General features: G+C 39.3%; 1 protein-coding gene across 1 annotated transcript in view; it reads left to right on the plus strand.

Annotated features, from left to right (window-relative positions):
• The window catches only part of COL25A1 (collagen type XXV alpha 1 chain), a 256,844-nt gene that overhangs the window by 185,023 nt on the left and 46,377 nt on the right, over positions 1-25,444 (plus strand). Inside the window, exons 10-15 of the mRNA XM_030450322.1 lie at positions 170-205; positions 10,001-10,027; positions 12,739-12,783; positions 18,423-18,476; positions 19,948-19,974; positions 22,357-22,401. Of these exons, the coding sequence (XP_030306182.1) occupies positions 170-205; positions 10,001-10,027; positions 12,739-12,783; positions 18,423-18,476; positions 19,948-19,974; positions 22,357-22,401 (234 nt within the window). The remainder of the gene's footprint in view (positions 1-169; positions 206-10,000; positions 10,028-12,738; positions 12,784-18,422; positions 18,477-19,947; positions 19,975-22,356; positions 22,402-25,444) is intronic.

Here is a 25,444-nt window from a genome sequence, read left to right on the forward strand (position 1 = left end):
CAACAACAACAAAAAACCCAACAAAAAAGTAATGTGTTTAATGTACAGTCAGCTGCCATACTTGTTTAAGAATGGAATTTTTAAAATCCTTTATTATTAGGTAGAAAAACAAATACAAGACATGTTATTGAAAGTACTGACTCTTTTTTTTAATTATTTTTCTTTTAAGGGTGAGCCAGGAAAACCAGGAGAACAAGGACTGGCAGTAAGTACTCTTCCAGCTTGCTAAGAAACTGTTACAGATACATGGCATATACAGTGTAAAATGTGACATCCCAGAAAGCTTTATATCTGTGTGTTCCTAAGCTTCCTTTGCAGCCTCATTTGTGAGGAAAACATGAGAAAGACAGCCTCCTCTTTTTAACATGCAGTTGGCCATATAAGGCCAGCTTCTTCTTCAGGCTTGCAGAAGTAGAGAGAGAAATAAAACAGCTGAGGGCACAGCAAATCAAAAACCTCAAGCCAGGTGTTCCCAGTTCCTGGCCTTCACTTATCACTTTCTCTGAAACTGAGCTGTTTTCACCCAAAATGTCACCTCTGTGGCAATAGCTCTGATGGAGCAGTGAAGACAGAGCACACACAGCATACTGAAAATCAGAATATTCTCCTCTGTTTTATTTTTCCTCTGTGTGTGTGAGAATGCAACAGCCAAACAAAAGAATTTTTTACAAATACTCAGATATAGGAGTAGATGTTTTCTGTGGCATCAGGATCTAATTAACCCTCCTCATTTGGAACCAAATTAAAGCTTCACTGGTTGTAAATCGGCTTCAGCCACAGGGTGAGGCATCAGAAGTTTCTGCCTGTCACATATTCCCAGAACTTTGAAACATGTGGTGGGTTTTTTTTTCCCCTTCAGATCTCCCTAAACACTCATGGTCATTCTTATTTTTATGGGACATGACAGAACTGGAGCCCATGGCATGTGGTTTTGATTCCTGAATGCTTCTGAGGATGAGGATTATACGCTTAGCAATCACTGCAGATACGATCACTATCTGTTTGAATTTATTCAGATTTAAACAGATGTGATGATATTTTACCCTAACAAATTGCTGATGTTTTTCAATTGGCAAAATCCAATATGTTTTGTAAGAAAAACCTAAGATCCTGAGACATGGGAATGCCTGCTGTAATCATGCATCAGTCCTGCACTTTTTCCTTTCAAGATAATGGTTTCACAAAACCAAAATCCAAGTCTTTTAAAGGTACCACCTAGTGTTTTAGGATATTCCAGGCTCTTTTTTCTTCACTTTTGGTTCCTGAGAGCCTGCTAATAATAGGTGTGATAGCTGGGAAAGGAGGGGTTTTTTTTGTCTGTTTTGGTTTGGTTTCTTTTTTTTTAACATTCTCCAAAACGTAGCAAAAAAGCAAAACATAGTTGTCACCTGTTTGTGTTCAGATTTTCACTGCTCTACAGTAAAAATTTGTGTGTAAGAACTAAAGAACTGCTACTGAGGTGTTTCTCTAAAGGCAGGTGTGTATGAGTAGGGAGAAAGAGTGTTTTAAAAAATCAAATCACCAAGCTTGAGTTACATAAAGGTTCTAGAATACATTAATGTTCAACTCCAAATCCCTGTTCTAGAAGTCTGCTGACTTAAATGTTAAGTTGTGTGTATATCAAAAGGAGCATCAGAGTACCAGGGAGGTAATTAATTTCTGTTTATTCCTTTTGGTGCTCCTGACATACTCTTTGTGCCAGTACAGCTTTCCAGACTCTCTTCGCTCTCTACAATTATTCAGGTGCAGCGACTGTGTTTGAGTTCCTTGTGTCACTTCAGTGGCACAAGAGATCTCAACGTCTCTTAGGTGCACAAAATAAATTTGCCTTGAAGACAGGGATTGGCTTTTCTTTTGTCACCATTTCCATTGATTGATTTGGGGAAGGGCATTGAGAGGAGAGGTTTAGGAAAGCAAGTTGGTGCTCACTGGTGTCTCTTGTTCCCTGTTGATAATCTTCCCATATGAGCAGACTCTCACTGTGCTGCTGCTGCCAGTCAGCCCTTGCAGCTGGGAGAGATGAGATGTTTGAGACTTCTTTTGGCACTTTTTGTTGCTGTGTCATCTCCTTGTGGTTGGGATGCTGGGGAGAGATATTTGAAAGGGGTTTTTTTATGCTATGTTGCTTTGGCAGGAAGAATCTGTTTTGTTTTTGAGCTGAGAGTTCAATGTCTTTTTAGGTGAGATGGAGGCTTAGGTTTAAGTTAGAAGGGTGTGAGTGTGTCCATCCTTAATGCTGGAAGGGAATGGCAGGATGAGGAGTTAGCTGTAAGGTGTGCCTGGTTTCCATGGCACTTCAAAGCCCTGTAGCTCTCCTTCCTGAAAGCCTCATTCCTCTGTGCAGAGAGGATTAAGAGAATTCAGAGGGAGAGAGGCCAAGCAGGGGGGGCAAGCAAAGGGATTTAGTTTTGAAATTTTACCTGGGACTGGGAAAATGAATGCTGAGCAAGAGGAAAGGCCAGAAGTTACCCCAGCTCTTCAAACCTTTCCTCTGGAAGTTGTGTCCTACCTGTCACAATTCCTCCTCCTTCCTGTGCCATTTGCCTGCTCATGCTGGTGCTAAGGACACTTAAACATCATGCAAGACTTCTGGGTTCTCTTTATCTTCTCATTTTTAGAATGAATCATAAATAATTTTGTGATTCTTTTCAACCTGAGCGAGGATTTCTAGTTGCAGGCTATGCATGAGAAGTGAGGCAGTGATGGTCTTGAAGGCAGACACTGATAGTGCAACATTTTCAGATTCATAAACATACAGTAGGACAGGAGCTGTGCACAGGGTGGTTTTGTTTCTCATTTCCACATGGGAGAGCTTTTTGTTGGTTTTATGCTTAAAGTATTTTAAATTAGTGTATAGTAGTAAAAGTGGAAGATCAAAATTTGCAATGTTCTCAGCTCGTTGGAAAAGAAGTGTATTTAAGTATGTTCAGTGTATTAATCAACTACTTCTTGTAGCTGAAAAAAATCTGTGTATTATTTTGTCCCCCAAAATTGGCTTTAAAGACAGATAAGTAATTTTACAGATGTTTCACATGAACAGAACAGTCCAGAATAACCAGAGTATTCAGGTAAAGGTGTCTCTTTGCAAAAGAAATCTATCCTGTAATGATTAACCCACATGCAAGATCCCTCTGCTTTAAGTTACATAGTACTCCAAACTGGTACTTTTGTGCTTACAAAGTCTTGTTGGACATCTGTTCAAGAAAATAAGACCTTTTACTGGTTCATCAGAATAAAGATATTCTTCCAAAGGATATTGCCATTTCTGTGAAAGACACTGGAAAAGCGTAACCTTGCAGTTAAGCCTGAAAAATGTCACATCTTTAAAATGAATTAGTATTATTTTTTTTTTTTTTTATAAAATGTACAAAATGAACTCACAGGGACCTGGCAGAACTGACTGGGAAGTGCTACTGGCTCCAGTTCAGCCTTTCAGGCCCCTGGCCAAGGCCAAGTCCTCAGTTAGTGTGAATCCTCAGAGCTCCTCTGGGAAACTCCTAATTGTGATTTTGTTTTCCATGGCCAGAGTTGTGCAGCAGCTGCCTTTGTTTCATTCTGGGAGCGTGTTCAGAGTAAAGTTTATAAGGTGCTGTTCTTAAGCTGTTTAGCTGCAAAGGTTTACCAGGAACTAGCAAACGAAATGGAAATTCTCAGCCTGTGTCTCTCCCAGTGAGTTTTCTAAAATGTAATTGACTTGGCCTCAGCTTGCAGGAAATCTCAAGTGTTTGGTATTTTGTAACTTTTGCATTTCAGTCATGGCTGCCACAATAACTAAAAGAAGGGTGATAGGAAGCTCTGCCTGAGCACTAGTTAATAGTTGGTGTTTTTTTCATCACTTAAGGTGGGAGGGGGGCATACTGCTTCATCAGAACTTACAGGAGGGTTTCCCATCATAATTAATCTGCTTTCAAACCATGTTGTTCTTTTACCTGGATGATTCATCAGTACTAAAGCATTGCACATTCCAGTGCTAGTCCTCTAGAAATCACAATCTTTATGAAACACTCCTCAGCCACACAGGAATACACTTTTAGCATTTCATTGTGTCACCTTCAGACACAGAAAATGAGCTCAGTGGGTAAGACACAGGCTCTGCTGAAATGCATGAAACCTGTGCTTTCTTCATGTACATCTGCTAGTTCAGGTTTCCTGCTTAACTTCTTTAAGCCATTAGACTGGCAAGATATTGGTTTGTAGCAGAAATGAAGTGATCATACCCCCTGTACTTGGCACTGGTGAGGCTGCACCTCAAATACTGTGTTCAGTTTTAGGCACCTCACAGAATCACTGAATCATCAGGGTTGGAGAAGACCTCTAAGACCATCAAGTCCAACTGTCCAGCAAGAAAAACAAAGAAACAAAAAAAAACCCAACCACAAAACACCATGCTCATCAGAGCATGTCCTGAAATGTCACATGTACACATTTTTTTAATGCCTCCAGGGATGGTGACTGCACCACCTCCCTGAGCAGCCCATTCCTGTGTCTGACCACTCTTTCAGTAAAGAAATTCTTCTTAACATCTACCATAAACCATCTCCCACTTCCTCTAGATCTATCATTATAAACCTGGGATAGGAGGCCAGCACCCCCCTCCCCACAACCTCCTTTCAGGGAGTTGTAGAGAGCAATGAGGTCAATGAGCAATGAGGGGACCTCAGCTTCCTCTTCTCCAGACTAAACAACCCCAGTTCCCTCAGCCTCTCTTCACAGGACTTGTTCTCCAGACCCTTCACCAGCTTGGTTGCCCTTGCTCCAGTAAAGATCCAGTAAGCCTGGATGCTCTTCAAGAAGGGAATATTAAAAGTTCCATGTGCAGGCTGTCCCCACATGTTATAAGATGAATTGTTGAGATTGATGGTGAACCTGGATAATCAGGGAGCTCTTGCTGGGACTCAGGAAAAGGAAAAAAAGGAGGGTTTAGCACCTTTGGAAGAAAGGGAAGGCAACTCAAGATGACTACAGGGATCTTGTGAAGTCATATAGAGAGAAAATTAGAAAGGCAAAAACCCAGCTAGAGCTCAAATCTGGCCCCTGTCTGACCTGAAAACTTAACTACCTGAAAGGAGGTTGTAAAGAGGGGGGTGTCATTCTCTTCTTCCAAGTTGCAAGTGATAGGATGAGAGAAAAAGGCCTCAAGTTGCTCCAGGAGAGGTTTAGATTGAATATTGGGAAAAATTTCTTCACCAACAGGATTGTCAAGCACTTGAACAGGATGCCCAGGGAAGTGCTTGAGACATCATCCCTGGTGGTGTTTCAAAGCTGTGTGGATGTGGTGCTTAGGGACAGGGTTTAGTGGTGGACTTGGCAGTGTCAGGTTTATGGTTGGGCTCACTGATTTTAAAGGTCTTTTCCAACCTAAATGATTCTGTGGTTCTATTCCAGGTCCTTATGGATTCTTATAGGCACCCATGGGGAAATACCTGTTCTCAGGGAACATTTTAGAATTTCTTTTGCCCTATAGAAATGCCAATGCAGTACCTCCTTGAGGCCATCTAGTTATAAAGAGCTTTTACTTTACATAGGAAGTATAGAAGTTTAAAAAAACAGGTATTTTGTTGTTGGGTTTTTTTGCCAAGCTTTGGAGTAAGGCAGTATTTGTATGACATGCACTATTGTGATGTGTTCTGCTGTATAACTTTTTCAGTGTACAAAACCTCTCACTTTTTCATTAGATTTTTGTTAGACATTTTCATTGGTGTTTGTGCTTACTCTCCATGAATTCTGATACCTTGTAAAACAAATCATTGCTGCTGCCCCAGACTTGCAAACTGAAAATGTCCAAACTTTCAATTTCATACATTCCTTTAAATGTTAAGCAACTGAGTCACTTGATGTTGAACACAAAAATACTTCGAGAAGCTGTTGGTAATGAATCACACCCTGAATTACTGTGTTTTGAAAATGCAATTTCAACCTTTCCAGGGCAGAATTATTTTTTTTTATTATTTTTATTTTAGCTTGCTAGAGCACAAGGAACCACAATAAGCTTAAAGGGAAAATATAATTGTAACAAGGTCTGGGAAGAATTCTGGTCTCAGAACATTTATTCTAGCTACATTTAGGTCAGTATTTTCAAATATTTTTTTTAAAAAACTTTATTTCAATTAGTTATTTGTCAAGATCCAACTGAAGTGTCCAGTGTTCATTTGATCATTTTTGTAATACCAAAGTTGTGGAGGTCTGGTGATTTCAGAAAACAGTGACTGAAGAGTGGCATTCACAGTAGAGATATTTTATTTTAAGAAACACAGTTGCATAAAGGCTTCTATAAACATTTTTTTAGCCTTGTTCACCCAGTTTTCCAAGTGCTTAAGTATCAAATCATCATCCATGTCCAGAGAAACATGGCAGCTGAATTTTTCTTTGAGCACCACACCTTTTTTTTTCCATTCTTCTCTTTAGGAGCTATTTGAATGAGAGCCTGATTCTCTGATGCCCTGCAATAGTTCATCACACCTGCCTGGATAGTTTACTCACACATGGTGGCAAATGATTCTTTGAAAGTGTTCATGACATCTGAAACAAAAATATTTTAGATTTTTGTTATATTTAGTTATCTTCTTATTCTAGGCAACTCTGACTGAATTTTTGGCCCTCTCAGTTGAAGTTTCTCAGTGATTGTCAGTTTAAAGAACATTAACATAATTTTCTATAATTATAAGCAGTCACTTCATGCCAAAAGTTTTCCTGAACTTTCACTGAAATTTTTGAAGCCTGTTTGCTCTTTATGAAATGAGCTTTTTAACATTAGTCACCAACAGGGCAACTGCAGAAACCACTGCAGCTATAATGGAACATAGAAGAGTTGATGAAAAATTAAGAAAAACCCAAAACAGTCTGAGGAGCTGGTTGGAAACTTTCACATATTTCTTCTCTTCTGCTTTTGTCTCAAGACCTACACAGAATTTTTGGTTGCTGGCCTTATGTCTGTTCAGGTGGGCAACACAAGACTCTCCCCAGGCAAGCAGAATCATCAGGGGGAAAAAAACCATATGGTCAAATTGAATTTCCACCAAAGAGTCTTCTAGAAGCTGTCAATTCTATCTCTAGAAATGAACTTATGTTTTAGGATTATTTTTTTTAATCCCTTCATGTTCCTCTCTTTTTTCTAGATTTTATTTGCTTTCTTGTTTCTGTCTCTCCAGTGCCATTCTGTGCCTTTTTCAGAGAAGGGAGGTAACTCATAGAAAATAAGCACTTCCCTGCAATTATGGAGGGTTTTACAGGGTTTTTTTGGGAGTTGTTTTCTGTTAGTAATTTAATATTAGATGCTCTGTTTCAGGGGTTGCTGGCAGGCTTGTGTGGGAGAGGGATGGGAGCTGGCAGTGGATGAGCTGCTAAGTTTCCAGTAGCTCTGAGCTTCTTTCCCAATGCAATTGTGGGAGCAATTGTGCTTCAGAGAAAAATTGTTCCTATTGGGATGTCTTTTTAGAGCTTGAATATTCCAGGGGTAAGAAGCACTTGCTATCATGTGCAAAATGTGAAATGTATCATTCTAAGGTGAGCTTTTAATTGCAATTGCTTTTCTGAGCACAGTGCTGATGTTGAGAACTGTTCCTGTCATCACATGGCAAGATAGCTCAGTGGGCATGAGACACCAGAGCCATTTCCAGGCTGAGTGGGGACTTAAATACCAGAAATGGAAAACTTCTGATTGTGTTGTGATTCTGTTGTGCCACGTCTTTTCTCTGAATGTTCATTTTAAAGGCACAATAAGAGGCAGTTTATGTTACTGTGTAATATTTTCTTATTCAATAACTCTTCTGGAGGAGCTGAAGCAGTGGCAATGGTGAGAAGGAAATTCTGAGGAAGGATATTTTCTGGTGACATCTGTGATGCCTTGAATCATCCCCCAGGATCCTGCAAGCAGCAGGCACAAAGTGTTAAAAAGAGCAGCACATTTAACAGGTTACTTTGGGGATAATATTAATAAATGAATTTTACCATCAGGCACTAAATTTGTATTGAGGCTTCCCAAATTGTACTTTGATACAGCTGAATGTCTCTAGAAGGTTTTATTAGCTTTTAAGTGATTAGGAACTGAAGAGGCAATATCCATTCTTTGGACATAGAAGTAACTTAGAAGTATGAGCTCTGAAAGCAGTCTTTGGTTGTTCTGTTGTCTGGCAAACTCATGGAGAGATTTTTCTTAGGACCTGAAATATCCCCCAAACACAACTGGTTAATATGTGGAAGATCAACAGGTAACTGATGCCCAGGATGTTGAGATTTGGAGTCTGTTTTGGTAACAGTGATGTAGAAATGCTCTAGTGTGAACATTCCTTTCTTGCAATTTCTAAGATATTAGCTAAACTTGCATCTTTCTCACTGGATGAAATTTCCTTCCTTCTCTGGAAGGCAGAGAAAAAAACCATTTGTGGAGTATATTGTTATATCCATATTTGCAGAGCACACTCATCTACCAACATCCTATTGATTTTTTTTTTTAAATCTATTTTTTCCCAATCTTTAATTTTCTTGTAGGCTCTTTGCAAGCAGCACTTAACTAGGTTGTTCTTCAGTTACCACATTCATTATTACTGGTGTCCTCAGCCTCTAGCAAATCTCAGGATTAGAATTCAGAGATTAAGGCCTGATTAAACAGCAGGATTTTTTTAATGCAGTGGTCTGGGGGGATTTTTCTCCATTGTGAAAAAGCAGATGAGCACTCTGTGTGCTGCTTTCATCACCAGTGCTGAGTGCTGGGCTACTTCTGCTTCCTTTTGAAGACATTTTGTCCCTCTGCACCTCAAAGGTGACTTTCCAGTAAGAATATCTGTCCCTGTAGTCAAAAAAGACCTGAGTTTGAACAGTTCAAGAAGCAAGACTGATCTAGGGAAACCTTTTGCTAGGTTTGATGCCTAGCCTTAGATGGATAAATCTGCATTTAAAACTGCAAGGTTTTCATCCACATCAGTGGATCCAGGACCAGAATTACCACCAGTGAAACTTTTCCTTATTACCCATTTCAAGTTGCTGCAGAGGAATACAGGGACCATCCCTGCATTTACAGAAAGAGGAAACTTCTGCATTGCATCACAATACCTTCAAAATAAAATTGACCCCACATTTTGAAGCAGCAATTCTTGTGTTCAAAATGAATTTCAGAGTAACTGCAGTTCTGGTGTCAGCCAATTCTTACACTTTTGTACATGAGAGGGATTTGGATTCTACAGTTTTGGATTTTTTGTTTATACCCTTACTTAATATACCACCAGCACCCACATAGGGAGCACGGGGTAATGAATGTGTAAGACCTGCAGTGAACATGGTCTGGCTTTTACCAAAATGTCCAAGGATGTGGGGGGTCAGCTGAGCTGCTTCCCTGCTGCCTTCCCTTCCCACTGTGGCCAGAACCAACCTGGGTACTTGAGGGATGCCAAATGGGTCCTGTTGATATCAATGAGCCTCCTGTGTGACATCAAGCAGTTAAGCTTGGGGACAAAATGGTGATTCTTTACTTCCTAAGAGCATTCTTCATGTTTTCTGAAGTTAATTCTTAATGATTTTTCTCTTTAATTCACTGCTGATGTGGTCACATGTTGAGTAAAATATCATCCTGCATGCTTATACCCAGAAGATGAGATTTTGAGGCTGTTTATAAAATACTTGCTTGCATGAACATTGTTTTTATGCTGCCAAGTAGGTACTCTGGACACACAGCTGGCTGTTAGCTGGTATCAGGAAAAGAAAAGCCACAGTCATCTCAATGCTGACAGATTTGTCAGTATTAGAAGAAACAGATGGGTTGGAAGAGGAAAGATTAGAAGGGGGAAAATATGAATCTTCCAGTTAGTTGTTAGATCAGTTCCAAGGGAGAAGAGAAAAGATCCATTGTGCATTTCCAGCATAAAGTTTTACTTTTCCTTGATGTATAAAACATCATCTGGTTTCAGTCCAGGATCAGAATGCTTACACAATCAGACAATTTTAATTGGTCATTTCAGTTTAAATTGGCTGGAGTTATGATGTTAATTGAATTGTTTTCCCTTTGCAGGGACCACAGGGACCTCCAGGACAAAAGGTAGAGTATAAACAATACTGGGGAAGTGATTATTGCTCCTGGTGCCAAAAGGCAAACAGAAAAGGTGAATGAAATGAGCTACTGTACATAGCACTGAACCAGTTAGTTTAGGCTCTGGATTCTGTTTTTTTGCAAAAGGCAGCCCCAGAAAGGGAGACATCAGATTTCTCATTTCCCCCATCATAGGAAGTTCAAGCAATGCAGAGCAGAGACTGTTTCCAATCTGTCTGCTTGACTCTCAGGTGAAAAGGTCATTGTAATTTTCTTACTCATGCCCTGGTAGGGCTGGGAAACCCAAGTTAAAACATTATGAAAGGTGGGAAGATAGAGTTTCTGATTAAATGCATATTCTTCCTCAACTAGATCAGTGCCATATGACTGAAAAACTGAGCAGCAGAGACAAAGGACATGGGTGTTGCTGATAAATGGTGCTTGGTTGGTGGTGCTCAGGTGGTCTGCTGGTGTCTTCCTGTTCCTTTGGTAACCCAAGACCTCACTTCCTGAGAATGTTTGCAGTGTTATTTACACTCATTAAAGCTGACTGCCACAGGCTGATGGAATGAGCTTAGGATTTATGGAATTACACCATAAAAACAGTCCTAGATATAGCAAAAATAACAGGTAGTAAGTGGCACTTTTCCAGCATCTCGCCCATTCACCTCCAAAGCCTGTCATTTTCTAGCTGATTTCAAAAGATTAAAAAGTTGTATCTTAAGATATTTAAGAAAAGAGGTTTAATTTGTATAAAGAAAAAAAAAAGAGCAAGAAAAGGGAGAAGGCTGACACTTCTGTTTGGGTTTTTTTTTGTTTTGAGATAATGTTCCTTAAGGTGAAGGCTTGTTCGAAACTCTTGAAACAGGAGTTTTTGAAACAAAAAGAAAAAAGATCCTGATGTGTAAGAATGTAATCCCAAAGCTTATAAATCCCACTTATAAATAAAGTGGAATTTTGTCAGCTGTGAGCTGTACAAAGTTTGCAGACTGAAGGACTGTGACACTGTAAACCTCTGCCTGTGTCCAAGCTGCTATGATAAAACCATACCCTGAGACTGGGGGAGGAGAGGGTTTTACATGTAGAGCATCAGCAAAGCCCACGTGCTGCTGAAATGTTGCACATCTGATAAACTTTACTTGGTAGCACCAGATTTTTTTACATTTTATAACATCCTGTGTCTCACAAGAAAACTCAGCAGATATAGAAGACTGTCACGGAGAGGAGGAGCTGTTAGGAAAAGGGTTTTTTTATTGAGGCTGATGGTTTAGTGCCCTCCTGAGCTTTGTCTTCAGTTTTTCTGGAAATGTTGTTCAAAGTTATGTGAAAATGTTCCCTAGGGCCCATTTGCAGTGGTGGTTGTGACCATGCATCCAACAGAAAGGGAAAATGGGAATGCCAAAGTGGAAATTTAGGGAGTAAGGGGAGAGCATTCTGGGTCATGGAGATACAGTGGGATGCCAGGGTATTATTTCTTACAGATTTGCAGCTCTGCAATGAGCTGGCACCTCCTGGGCATTCAAATTCAGGAGGAATTTTTGGAGGCCCCCATGGGTTGCTTCCTTTTCTTGTTTCAAGGATTTCTCAACCCCATTCATTGTCAAACATGTGCATCCAGTTTGGATGTGTTCCCTTTGGGCACTGGTGTCCTTTGACTAAATCATTTCTAGGAAATCTTCTAACCAATATGAATAGCCTGGGAAATGTCATGCCCTGATCCTTGGGACTCAGAGGAAGCAGGGCATGAAGGGATTCACAGGGTGCTTATTTGTTTTTAGGGTCCTGGGAAACAAATTCACATTTCACTGTTGACAAAACCTCTGCCTTTCCCATCCCATGGCCTCCTCTAGGGTGCCAGCCTTTCACTGAGCCACCACATTTTTGCATCCTCTTAAGGTGTTTGTAAATGAAAAAATAAAACCAAAGCTTCAAGTTCTCTTGCTGAGCAGCACCCTTATTATCCAAAATACAAAATTATACAAAATGAGGAGAACACTGTGGAAGCCCATGTAGTTTTCCTGCTTTCCTCAGACCTTGTGTTTTCCCTGACCATCTGTATCAAGGGTCACTCAAGTTCCTTCCAAAAACAATTGTGCATCCTACAGAAACTTCCAGGCTGAGAGCTCTGGAAAATGATCCCTCCAGTGTCACAAGTCAGTGCTCATATTTTGTTTGCTTTCTTTGCTCCTTGTGCTGGCTTTTAAATTTTGATTGCAATAGTGATGCAGTTTAAAAGGGTATCTGCAATTTACACTGTCAGGCTGAATTGTTGCAGATTCTCTTAAAAGAGTTAAAGCAAACTGACACTACCAGTTACTGAGCTTGGAGCATCCCTCCTGAAGCATTAATGGTTTTGTGTGAGCTCTGTGTTTGATTACCTACAGTCAGTCCCAAAATTTATTGAGTGTTAAATGGAATTGTGTTTTAATTCTTCCATGTCTTTTGAAGCCTTCACAACATTAGAAACCAGCCACCAGCTTGAAGCTTTGTTTCTGCAGGAGGCCATACAATGGGATGGTCATTACAGTGTACAAAATCTCTTAAGCAGGATAAAATGGCAACTGAAAAGAAAGCTCAGCTTGAGGAAAAATGAGGTTTTGAAAAAACTGTTGCAGCTACAATAAGCAAACATTCACCATCGTTTCTAAGTACTGTATTAAGAGATGAAAGGTTTCATGACCTGTTTAATTTGCTAAACACTGGCATCTGTTTCCTACCAGGGTTCTGTTGGAGTGCCTGGAGTTCCAGGGAGAGATGGACAAGTGGTGAGTTCACTGACTGGGTCAGCACTGCCATTATTTGTCTGGTTGATGAAAACAACTTTGGGCTGGTTCACATGAGCACTGTGCAGCCTTACAGCCAGAGCTGTGGCTTCAGGCTGGCCTCCTGGAAAAGACTCTACAATTTGGGTTGTTCTCTGAAGTCATTTTTTTCTAGTTTTACATGAACAGGCAGCAAATGTAATTAAGCTGAAAGTCTGATGTTCAGATTTGGTGATGACTGACAGGTTCTAGAGAGAAATTCCTGTTATTGGTGTGCAACTTGAGGCAGTATATTTACAAACTAAGATTTTCTGCAGATTTAAAAAAAAATTACAGAACTCAGTCCCATAATACAAATACTGATGTACTGAATGTCTTGTGAATACAATCTCTAAACAGGGAATCAAATGAAAATGGAAACACAGATGGAGAACAATGTGAGATTGAAGTTGGGGATCAAAAGCAGGGAAATAAATCACATGGAAATATTCTTTAACACAACTGGGAGGAAATGCTAACTCAGGCAAGGCAGTGTCATCTTTCAGTGCCATCTCCAAGTTAACTCCTCATTCAGAACAGCTCTCCATAAGGAGGGGGCACAGTAAAGCAGCAGGGCTGTTTCACAGCATTGCTAAGTTGTTGGCAAATCTAGGTGGTGAGGTTGAAATAATATCCCTCCCAGACTGTAAACAGTATTATCCATCTGCTGTTCTCAGAAGCAGTAACATTCCTGGGGGACTTCAAAACACTTGCAGGCCACATCAAAAAAAGAAAAATGGATGATATATTTTGTTCACCATTTTTAAACAGCAATAGATAGTAAGAGCCATATACAACCCCTTCTCATGCCTCCCCCCCAAAAAAAAAATCTCTAGGAATAAAAACACAAATGTGTTTCAGATAATTTAATCCTAAGTCCTCCGTCCAAACAAAAGGGATGTGTCATTTGTAATGTTATAATACACAGCATTAGACTGGTGTTTTGACACTGGTTATAAGAAATGATGAAAGAATCAGTTATTTCACTTTAGTGATAATTCTTAAGAGCCTACTTTCAAAATATTTAGACTTATTAGGATTATTGTCCTATAATGTTTAGAATTAGCTACATTTAGCACAGCAAGAACTATAAGAAAATATTATGAAACAAATAAAAACTGAGATGTTTTTCTTCATGTTTTACAACTCCATTCAATTGCAGCAGGATGGCAGGCAGGGCTTGCCAACACCAATGCTGCTGCTGTCTCTAATTCAAATATTTTTTGTGACCCAAGTATGATGGAAAAGCCATTGAAGGGTCATTTTGTAGCATGGATTTCTTGGGATGTGCAGGAAGGTGTAAGAAGATTTGATAGGTTGGAGTTGCAAACCACATGAATAGAGTTTTACTTTTAGCAGCAGCATCACACAAACTCTAGCCAGAAACCTTCACTCAGATGAGCCAAAAAAAAAAAGATGTTCACTAAATAAGTCAACTGCATCAAGTGAGTTAAAGTTACCTCAGTATTAAAGTTTCTTTTTGAGACATGGAGAATTTCTTGAAGTTATTTGTCTTTTTTTACAAGATCACATAGATTTATCTGTAGTCATGTTTCGTGGGGAAGAAAGGAAATAGGCAATGCTTTTCATTAAGGCAAAAGTCACATCTTTAAATAAAGCTGCATATCAGCTTTAAAGTAGGCTTTAAAAATTGCTCCTAATGTTTTCAATTTATGGTTTTATGTTTATTTGATTTATTTCAATATTTACAGCATGTAAAACTTTGAAGACACATTTAGATTATTACCACTTTAATAAAGATAGCATATGTCTAGTCCTAGTAGCTGGACTATTGTAATTTTGACATTTAAAGAAAAAAAATATTAATTTACTAAGCTAATATTTAGGTACCAAGACAAAACCCATACAGATAAAAATGAAATGTGGTCCCATTCTTTTGTTGGTTTTCATAAAGTTGTTTGGTACTAACTAGCAAGCACAGAATGGATTATTTACATATAATGAATGTTGATATTTCTTTTAATAATAAAAAAAATTCTTCTAGCTTGGAAATAGCAGTAGAAATAAACAGAAGCATTATTTATCTAAAGTTAGAAAAAAACTAAAGTGCATCCTGGGACTCCCGTGCCAATATTTTGCTACCAAAAGGTCCAATTTGCCAATATCTATGAAAAAAGCAGATTCTTGGTGCAGTGTGACCCAGAAGGTCTTGCTGAATGATGACCAGAGTAGTAATTTTAGGAGCTGGGCTGTAGTGTGAGCTGTTTGCAGGCACTCCTGGCTTTCCTCACACAGATTCATGTTGATGTGCAGAATAGTTGAACTCTGCTTCAATGTGTGATACAAGTCATCCCCTTTTTAGAAGCTGCATAGTTAAAAGGCTGTACAAAAGCCTTGCTGTCTTGGTAGCCTTTTAATCAGGGCTCTGTGAAACAGCAGCATGTGCACTCAGACTTAATATTTTTTCTTAGTTTAAAAGGCAGTGAGTGTTAAGCACATGCTTAAAATGAAGTGAGTGTGTGAATGCTTTCCTCATCTGGACAGTGAAAAATTTTTCAGGCAATGAATGTCAGCAGCAAATTAGCTTTTTCTCTCCTTAAGAAGTTGAGTAATACAGAGTTAGGTCATCTCTATCTTGTATGTCTCTCTGTAATTCTCCTTTTCTTTTCCCTTTCCCTTCATCTCTTCTTTAATTGAAATAGTGGATCATGGGAGACGATTGACAAGTCTGACCAATAGGTCTGGGAATGAGATCATAAATTCTGAGTGCACTTAGAACAATTTTCTAATCCCTTAACATTTGAACCACTTCTCTTAGACAATCTCTAGATATTAGAGTAAGTGTAATTTTACACGACCCAACTGTTTTTGCAGGACTTCTAGCTGGAAGATTTTTTTCCTTGTATTAAGTGCAGCAGTAAAATCACTGCCATGAAAACTTCACACATTTTTTTTTTAGTTTTAGACCAAATGCAGTGACTACATTACAGGTAGTCTTGCACACATTTATGGTTTTGTTTGTTCCTAGATTTGGAAAACTGTAGCTTATCTTGCTGAGAGCACTGACTGGAAAGGAGCTGCCTGTTAATATCTGCAGCTAGAGAGAGTGTTGTCCTTGGGATGGACAGAAACCTTCTGAGAATCTCTCTGAGAGCTCCCTTTCCTTGGCAGACTGTTGTACAGTCCACCTGTTGCAGGTTCCTTCCTAGAGAGGTGCTAGAGGACACAAGCTTCCCCTCCCTGTTCCTTGGCAAGAGGTCCTCAGGGACTCAAATAGTAGGAAAAAAGGATTATACCTGCATAGAGACACGAGGTTGCAGTGATTTAGGGCTCTCAGACCCCTACATTAATCAAGTTGAAACAACCCCAGAGAGGTTCTTGGGAAGTTCAGCTGTGCACGGATAGGATACATATTTTGGTATTTGCTAAGTGGTGCTGGTTTGACAAGGACTTCCAGTGACTGCAGGAACAACACAAAGAGAAAAGGTGAGATTTCCTTAGTGAGGAATTGGCCTGGAGGAACCCAGTTCCTGGAGTCTGCAACTGGTGCTCTTTGTTTGACATAGGAGTTTGTCTGGAGTGCCCAAACCCCTCACTCTGTTCTCCCACAGAATGGTTTTTCTCATGAAATGCTTGGTTTGGGGTTCTGGGGTTTTTTTAAGGGTTTATTGAGAACAGAATGTGCGATCCAGATAGATCCCTTCACTTCAGATTGTTCCAGCAGCTTAACAAAATAGCAGTTTGATGAATATCAGAAGAATTTCCCTGTTTATCAGCAGACTTAGAGTCTGGCTGTCTTACTGCTTTCTTCATGCTTCTTATTTACATGTATTCCCCATCAGTGTGCACTGTACTACACAGAGAACACATTCTGAAAGCAGCAAAGCTTCCTTTAGAGAATTGGGGAAAGCTATGTGTGTGCTGACATTTTTCAAATAAAGAAGCATAAAGGGAGGAAACATCATTCAGTGTAGTTCACAAATTCTCAGACAGGTTTGCAAGCCAGCTTAGTCTTGTTGAAGAGTCTTTCCACTTAATTTCAGCTGATGAGTGGGCCAGGAGAGATTTCCAGTCCTTAAATAAACAATTTTAAGTTACTTTTGAGAAGGATGAAAAGCAAGTTGAAAAGGAGGTAATTCAACCCTGGCTTGAAATGGAAATCACAGTAACATGTCTGAGAAACCACTTTTTTCCCCCTTTTGTCCCCGTTTTGGTATTTTAGAGCAAAATTAGACTAGATTAGATTTGGGGGCCTCTTGTATTTCCTTATCCTTAAAATTGATTACATTCTAGTGACTGAAAAATACAGCAGTACTGACAGCCTTTCTTCTCAGGGTGAGGTGGAGATCAACCAGCTGCTATAGACAGATTTATGCATCTCACCCAAACCAAGCCCCTATCAGAAGAGACTTCAGGCTGTTTTTCTGTTATGAACAAAAAAAAAAAAAGCAGGGGCCTCCAGCCACATTATTTTTAGATGATTAATTCTTGATATGAAGTATGTGCCTCCAGGGCACAGAGCACTCCAGGAAAGGAGAGCCATGCTTTTAACTGCCTGGACTCCTTTGCTTAGAGACAAAAGTGGGTGATGCATTTTCAAACCTTTTCTGAAGTAGGATTTATGAGTTCATCTGGGCAGATTTTTCTTGTATTAGCAGCAGAGCCCAAGCAGTGCCCAATACATTTGACTGCTCATCAAATTCAGCTTCACTTCAGGGTAAGCAGACTCATAGAATCATAGCATAATTTGGGTTGGAAGGGAGCTCTAAAGGTCATCCAGTCCAACCCCCATCAGGAACACCCTTAACTAGATCAGGTTGCTCAGAGCCTCTTCTTGTCCTGCAGCCAAACAGTCTGAGGAAATTACTGCACCTATTTATTGGGCAGGCTGCTGGAGGATGTTCTTTGCCCAAATACAGGGAAGCAAGAGAAAATCCATCAGTGTTAATGAAGTTATACAGTTAATACAGATCCAAGGTGCCAGGATTTAAACCAGGGTGTCCTGGGATGCTGTTATTCCAAGGAATATCTTTCTGGTTTTTCTTTGAATTATCTGAAACTCCTGAATTGAATGACTGGGTTGGGTGTGTCCTTGGCATGTCAACATTTTCTTTGCTGTGGTAATTGATATTAATTGGAAGAAAAATCCAAATATTCTTGAGTCTCAAGGAATTTTGTTGAAGCCAGTTCTGGAAATTTTCAGAAGGTTTTGAATAGCTAATGGTGATCTTCTACAGATCATGTAGAAGCACAAATGCCAAAATAATTAAAGGCAAGATTCTTGCAGTATTTCTAAGCAGTAGAGAAGAGGAAAGCATTGGCAGTCTGGCTGGAAAGACCACAGTGTTAAGGTTAATTGGCCACCTTCTCAGAATCAGAAGTCACAGTTACATTTTCTGTTTAATTTGACACCTGTGCATTTCCACCATCATCAGTAGAATTCTCATCCATACAGGAGTTAATTAGAGTCAATTCACCCTAATTAAATACAGCATTTTAGTGCCCAACTGTGGAGGACATATAAACAGAGTGGTTTTAAATTCTGTTCATCCTTACTTATCCAATATGAGACAGTAGGTGAAATGTTGTTTATCTGCTTCATCATCTTTCTTAAACCCATCTTTTGTGTTCTTTGCCTTTAGGGTGAACCTGGTTTGCCTGGCATAGCAGGAGAGAAGGGAGCAGCAGGGCTTAAGGTTGGTATTGAAAATGGATTTCAAACCAGGAGCACAGAGTATGTGGGTTCATGTACAGGTGACAGTCATGCTTCCCAACTTGGTTTGATATTCTGAGTGGCTTTTAATTATCTGCTCCCTCCCGTGATCAGAGCTATAAGAGGCTTTAGAAAATTCACCATAAAGAAGCAGATTCTTCTGGTTTGCCTGTGGAATTCCAGTCAGTGGCACTGAAGCCTGCACAGCCCCTGCCAAGTGAATGCAGTCTGCTTGCAAGTGTTTGGGAATTTGGGGACCTTTTTAAAAAGGCTTTGTTGATGCTCCTTACAATGTGCTTCAGGCTTCTTTTCAAGAAGCACTGTGGTCAATTCTTTGGCAAATGTCAGGGTTAAGTCTTGAGAGCTGATTCTGCTATTACAAAAGTTAGCAGCAAGCCTCATTAGGACCGTGTCTCAGCTTGCATTTGCACTTGATTTATTGTTAAATAATCTCTTCTGCTGCTTTAATATTGAACAACTGAAATAGAAAATAAAGCTGATGATAATTTAAAAGAAAAGTTCAACATGTCTGAGATGATGGGATCTGGGGGCCTCTTGGAGTGGGTAAAGCAGAATTCTAATCCCATCAGCTGTGAGTGTGTGTCTTTGGTGCACATGTGCTCTTCAGCTGATTCTCTGCATCACAGTGCTGCTGACAGACATGCAGGGAAGGCTTTTTATGTGTCCTGCCTGCCTGCTTGTCCATCAGGAATGAAAACAAACCATTTGGGAGCAGGACCTTTTCCTACTTTGTATCCTGAAGGAGCCAAATGATGGGAGTCGATGCTTAATTCCTATTCACAGCTGTAGCCTGCGAGTTGCCTGGCAACTGCCAGCCCTCAGAAGGGGCAAAGATGAGTTGTCAGGGTCAGGCTGAATGCAGAAGTGCATTTGCCATCGAGCCAGTTCCTCAAAGCAAGTTACAATTTTGAAAAGTAATGGCTATAAGGCATCTTCTTATTGCAGAGAAACTATGGATCACTGAGAGCTCTTTGGTCTAAACCAGTTATGAATTAGTACAAGACATTTGGTGTTTCCTGAGGAGCCTTCTGAGCCATTAACAGAATCATAAGACTTTGTTTCCCTATTCAGCCTTTGGATTTTTCCTTTGTTCCTTCCCAAAATAAGGAGACCTGAATGTAGGGGTTACCTGGGTCCTGGCAGGCTGTTCTGCAAAGGCCTGTTGGTCAGAGGTTAAACTAGGACAAAATGGGGGGAAAAGCCTTTACATAAAAATCATTACACTTCTAAAATTATGTTGAAGATAGATTGTCCATTGAGTTCTGTTAAATTTACACATTTTATTGTTTATTGAAGATTTTCTTGTTGGATTTTACTGTCTGAGACAATGTCATCAGTAGTGAAAGAATCATCAGTAATTGACTTATTAATGATTTTGATTTTTGCTTTTGTTTGTAACTTATGACTTCTTTACTGCCATTATTTTCCATCAGGGTGACCCTGGAGAAAGAGGGGAAAAGGTAAGACATGTTTCACTTCCTTTGTGGTGGTTCTGTTTTGGAGAATTGCTGCTGATGCTGATTTAAAAAAGAAATAAAATGTATACAGCTACCAGCTAGAACTTGAGCAGCACTGTGCAGCCTTTATGGGTGTCCCAGAATACTTATTAATGGAAGTTACTGCTCTGTGATCCCTGCAGATCAGTGGGATTAGTCTCAGAGAGCAAGGGTCATGTGTCAAAAGCTGCACAGCTGAACAACTGTGCAACTAATCTGAAGTATGATAAGTCTCAGAAGAAGCTGAGCCTCTCTGATTGAATGAGAGCTTCCCACATTTCTTGTAACTCAGTTTTGATGCTCTGCCACCTGTGTGGAGCAGAATTAGGAAGCAGAGGGATAGCTAACACAGACTCTAAATGATGTATGAACAGCCAGTTATCTCCATACTAAAAGTGGAATCCTCAGTTCTTGAAGTTTTAAGAGCAAAGGAATCTGTCCTCAAGAATTTTGGGCTATAGACTGTCTGGTGAGGCACCAGCAGCACAAATGGTCCCCTGATAGTGGTCCAATTAGCAGCAATTAGCTGTGGAGTTAATTCTTTGATGTCCAGAATCACACCAAGACAAGGTGAGGGGATGGAAGAAGCACTACTGCAAAACCTGGGTGTAATTCTTTTGGTGTGAGAAGAGTACCCACTGAGAGTTCTGCCTCTGGACAAGGGCAGTTTGAGAATCACAGAATTGTCACAGTTGGAAAAGACCTCTGGGATCTTTAAGTCCAACTGTGCACCTTGGAAAAAAAATAAATTAAAAAATGAGAGAAAGGCACCAGCATTCCCACTAGAGCATGTCCTGAAGAAACAATGTAGGCTTTAGTTTGAGCAGGAATCTGTGCAGAGCCTGATCTTCTGCAAGAGCCTTGGGACATGATTTTTTAAATGGTAGTTGCTTGTATGCAGGTGCAATTTGCTCATGAGAAATGTTCACCCATGGCTTTGCAGCTGCAATTGAATTTCAGTTCCAGATCAGTGTAATCCCATGTAATTGCAGCTGGAAGCATGCTTTACGTAAGCAATTAATCTCATGTTCTGAAAAGCACACCATAAAAATAATCCATGAAGATCCTGAAAGTGTATTCTCCATGTGTAGATGTATGTAACTGGGATCTCTTGCCATTAAATCATTACTTTCTTTAAGACCATATTTGCTGAAGAACCTCAGTAATCCATTTCTTTTCAGATGCAAAAAGGTAACTAAATTTTAGTGTGTACTGAATTTCTTTTGCTTAAAATCATGCTTTTTTTCAGAGTCACCCTTAAGTCTTTTCCTAAAAAATGTAATTTTAAGTGGCCTCAATGTGCTTTATCATGTGGAATGAATTTGGGGTGACATTTCTAACAGTTACTGTTTCATATTTCCATGTTTCATCAAGCCCTTAATTAAAGTGCTACTGCTCTATTACCTAATTCCAGTTGTTCCAGTGACTGTGAAATACAAAATGGTCCCTGTTACAACTCTTCTGAATGGAATTTTACATTCAGGTTTTCAGAGCAATAGGAAAGATACTGAATAAATAATGTTATTTGAATACAGCTACTGACCAGAACCTACTGGAATGCTTTTTAGCCTGCCTAGACTCAATATTTATCAATATTTTTGGCATTTTAAATATTTCACACATTTTATGTGGACCTCAAGTTCCACAGGAATTTTTGGCCCCCAGTCTCATATATAACAAAGACTTTGGTGTAGTTGGACTTATCATATGCCTCTATAACTATAAATAGAAATGTTTCTTTACAAGGTTGTTTTTAAAGTAGAAAAATATCTACCTAGCCATGAAAAAGTGGTGTCTGAACACTACTTTTTAAACAAGGAACAATGCATAGAATTTATGTAGAGATAATAAGTTGGTGGCTCCTTGGAGGAGTGACATTCAGTGGATGATTTTTAGTTTATGAATAATTCATTAAAGACTTTGGACACGGAGAGTGAATGCCCTAAATTACTTGAGAATCCTAATAAAAATATTGGGATTGTGTACCTGTCATCCAGATTTGATGAGGTGCATTTAGGTGAATGTCTCTGTGTTGGATAAAAAGCAAGCACTGGTAATTTAAAATGCTGAATCATCATGAAATGATCCCTTAAACCACAGTGACCTGGGGAAGTCTGTGGACTACAGTGACAGAAGGAAATCTGATTATTTGTGGCATTTGAGGAGCTGTGAGGACTGTGTAAGACATAGCAGCTATAAAACCCTGCTTCCTGAATAATTCATAGAGAGACAGACAACCTGATTAACAAAATGAGCTTGCTAATCACGTTGGAATGCTTGACTCTTTTTTGCATGCTTTGAGCTTACGTAAATATCATGAAAATGTGATGTGTATTTTAATTATAGGGTGATGCTGGAGAAAATGGACCTAAGGGTGACACAGGAGAAAAGGTACACTGCATCCCAGTAGAGGAGAAAATGTGTGGTTTAGGTCTGCTTACAGTATAACCAGCTAATGAAAAGAATAATTTGATCAAAAGAAAAACACACTTTAAACTGTTTAAAAAAAAAATAGATGCTGAGTGACTTGACTGAGTGAACAGCAGAAAAAATGTCACTATTTCATCCAATTAAGCATAGAATTCCTGACTTCATACAGCAACAGCTTTAGCACAGGATACACCATGTCTGTAATTATCACTCCTCTGCTGAAATTTGCATCACACAGAAACTTTGGTCACAACCTGCCAGGTCTGCTGAGTTCCAGCCAGTTCAGATACATTCTGTTATGTTTCCCCTTCTCTGTTCCTGTTGCAGAGAGTGACCAAACCAATACAGGACTTGAAGTGTGGTGTTGTAGGAGGTAACTTCCTCCATATTGCCAGCTGGAAAATTGAGAGTTGCAGATATGAACTGTTTTTTCAACCTTTTTGTCAGATGACAGCAGCAGTAACCTCACTCCATACCTTGTCAGATCATTATTACAGTGACTAACAAGTCCTGTTGCCACAGGAGTTACTGAAGAGTAGATGTTGTGAAAAATTTCTTTTACTTTTGTTTTCTGTGAGCTTTATGCTAAAAAAAGAACACAAACAAACAAATCTCTCCCCACCCCCCCAAAAAAACCCAATAAAAACCAGTAATTGGAGTATTTAAATGTGCTTTACTTACTCAGAGTCTCCAGCAGACAGAGCAAAGCCTGTCTTGCATAGGAAGAAGGGTCAATCATCATGAGTTCTTCTGGCAATCACTTTGCAACTCATTTACTTCTAAAACATTTATTTTAGTGGCTGCACTTGGGCAGAAGCATAAGAATTTCTCCTTGTACTCCTGTTTGTGTAATTTCTTAGCCAGAGCACATCTGTTCAGGGCAAGGAGATATTTAAGATGGATTTCTCAAGCTGGTAAGGAATGTATGGAAATATCTCAGGTCCTGTCATTTAGATACAGTAAACCACAAGAATTTTATGGGGCATATTTTTAAGTCAGCAATTAAAAATAGACATTAGATTTAAGAAGAGTCAAGATATTTGATTCCTAGAATTCATTTAAATAGTACTTCATCTGCAGACAAAAGTCTGAAAAACCTTATTTAGTGGTTTAGGCAATGCAAACAGGTGATGTCATCTTGATCCACTAATTAATTGAATAATATAATCTCTTACCAAGTTCTCTCCCTCTTTCAGTGGGAAATCCTTTTAATTATAATGTTTAAAATGTTTCTGTGTGAACTTTCAAGAGTTTGGCAGTCTAGTTGGGGTCAGCTTCTGGAAACTGGGTCATCAGGAGACTTCTTCTATTGCTGTATCTGTAAAAATGACAATGAACTTCCTGAACTTCGTGATACAGAAGTTTCCCACCTCTTCCAGGTTTCACCTAAGTTTCAGAGGTGGGGTGGTGACTTGGGAATACACACACTGTTTGTGTGGACTGCTTTGTTTTAACCACAGGAGGAATTTTGGGTGTTTAAACCCACTGCAGGAATTTTCACAGTGAAAGCAGAACTTTGACTTCATTGATTTTCATTATTTCTCCTCTATTTTTCCTGTCACCCAGAAAAAAAGATCCAGGTCTTTTAGCAGTGCTGCAGCTTAAAGTTGCTGATAGATAGCTCTGCAAACAGCAGTTTGTAGGAAGCTTTTTGGCAGATAAATTAGAAATAGGCATTAAACTTGGTGTCATTACATTTGTTCTACCAAATAGGATTTTATTCTTTCCTGCTCTTCAGCAGAAGGGAAGTTTTTGCTGCATTATCATTATGTATAATTTCAGCATGGATTTGCCCAGCAGTCACTAATCATGGAAGGAAATCAGGATAACTATTGCAGCCACATTTAATTAACATGTTCACAAAGTAGCTGTGTTTTTTTTAAAATCTCTTTTATTTGTACTTTTTCTGCACTTCCTGTCATGATCATCTTGAGGAAGGAGTTAAACTTACCTTGACTACAAACCTGAGATGCAAGCTTTCAAAGTAGCATCCCTATTATATTTTTCACTGGGTGCCTCTGTTGGGCAGGAGATCATGATGAAAAAAACCTGTTTGTTGTCTTAAAAGAAGCAGATGAAGTCACAATCCAGCAGATTTCCCAGCCAGCATTACTGATGCATTTTGCTTGTATCCATCTTCTGTTACACTCCATCTCTACTACACAGCTTTGTGTCTTGGATTTCAGAAGCTCTGAAAAGTTTGGGGCATGTGTTACATTATGGAACTTCACTGCCATGTGAGCACCAACAGCTTTTCCAGCTGAACACTTGAGGGGAGAAGAGAAAGCCTGACTATGGCTCTGGTTGTTTTAGAGGCTGTTTTTAAGGTAGCTGCTGGATGTGTAGTTCAGAGATGAGATTATTTTAGTATCTGTTCATCTCTCAGGTGTCCAACCATACACATATACAAACTTTTCCTGCTGTTAAGCTGTTAATTCTGTGGAGAAAAATGCAGAGACCATTGCATTAGATCATAATGCTACATATATGCTTAAGAGCTTTAATTCCCAGTTCACAAAACTTAAATGTTATTTAGGCTTTTAAAGATTTATTTTTCTTTGAGATTTATACTAAGCTTTTTAATGTATGACAAGGTGACAACAGTTTCAGACTTCATTTATGAATGTGTTCCTGATTGTGCAATTAATGGATTTATAATATTTACTTATTTATAAATATTTGTAATATTTATAAATGCAATTTTCTGAACTGCTGTACCCAGTGGCTCTCAGAAATGCAGACTTGGGGGCCTGCTTCTTGACCTGTGACTTAAAAAAGAAACCATTTTTGTTGAATTGTCCTACTTTGAAGGTGGTGGTAATGCCAGACTTGAGTTCTTCTACTTTTATGATGTAGCCTTGTAGAAACTACCAAGTATCTCCCATCTGTGTGCATGCTCCCCTGCTAAAGTTTCTTCATTTTCAAACTGACTCATCAGAGAACTGAGAACATGCAGTACTATCTTTTTTATTTTAATCCCATATTAATTTTCATTATTGCATAA

This window comes from Calypte anna, chromosome 4A (assembly GCF_003957555.1).
Source record: "Calypte anna isolate BGI_N300 chromosome 4A, bCalAnn1_v1.p, whole genome shotgun sequence".
Taxonomy (NCBI): Eukaryota; Metazoa; Chordata; class Aves; order Apodiformes; family Trochilidae; genus Calypte; species Calypte anna.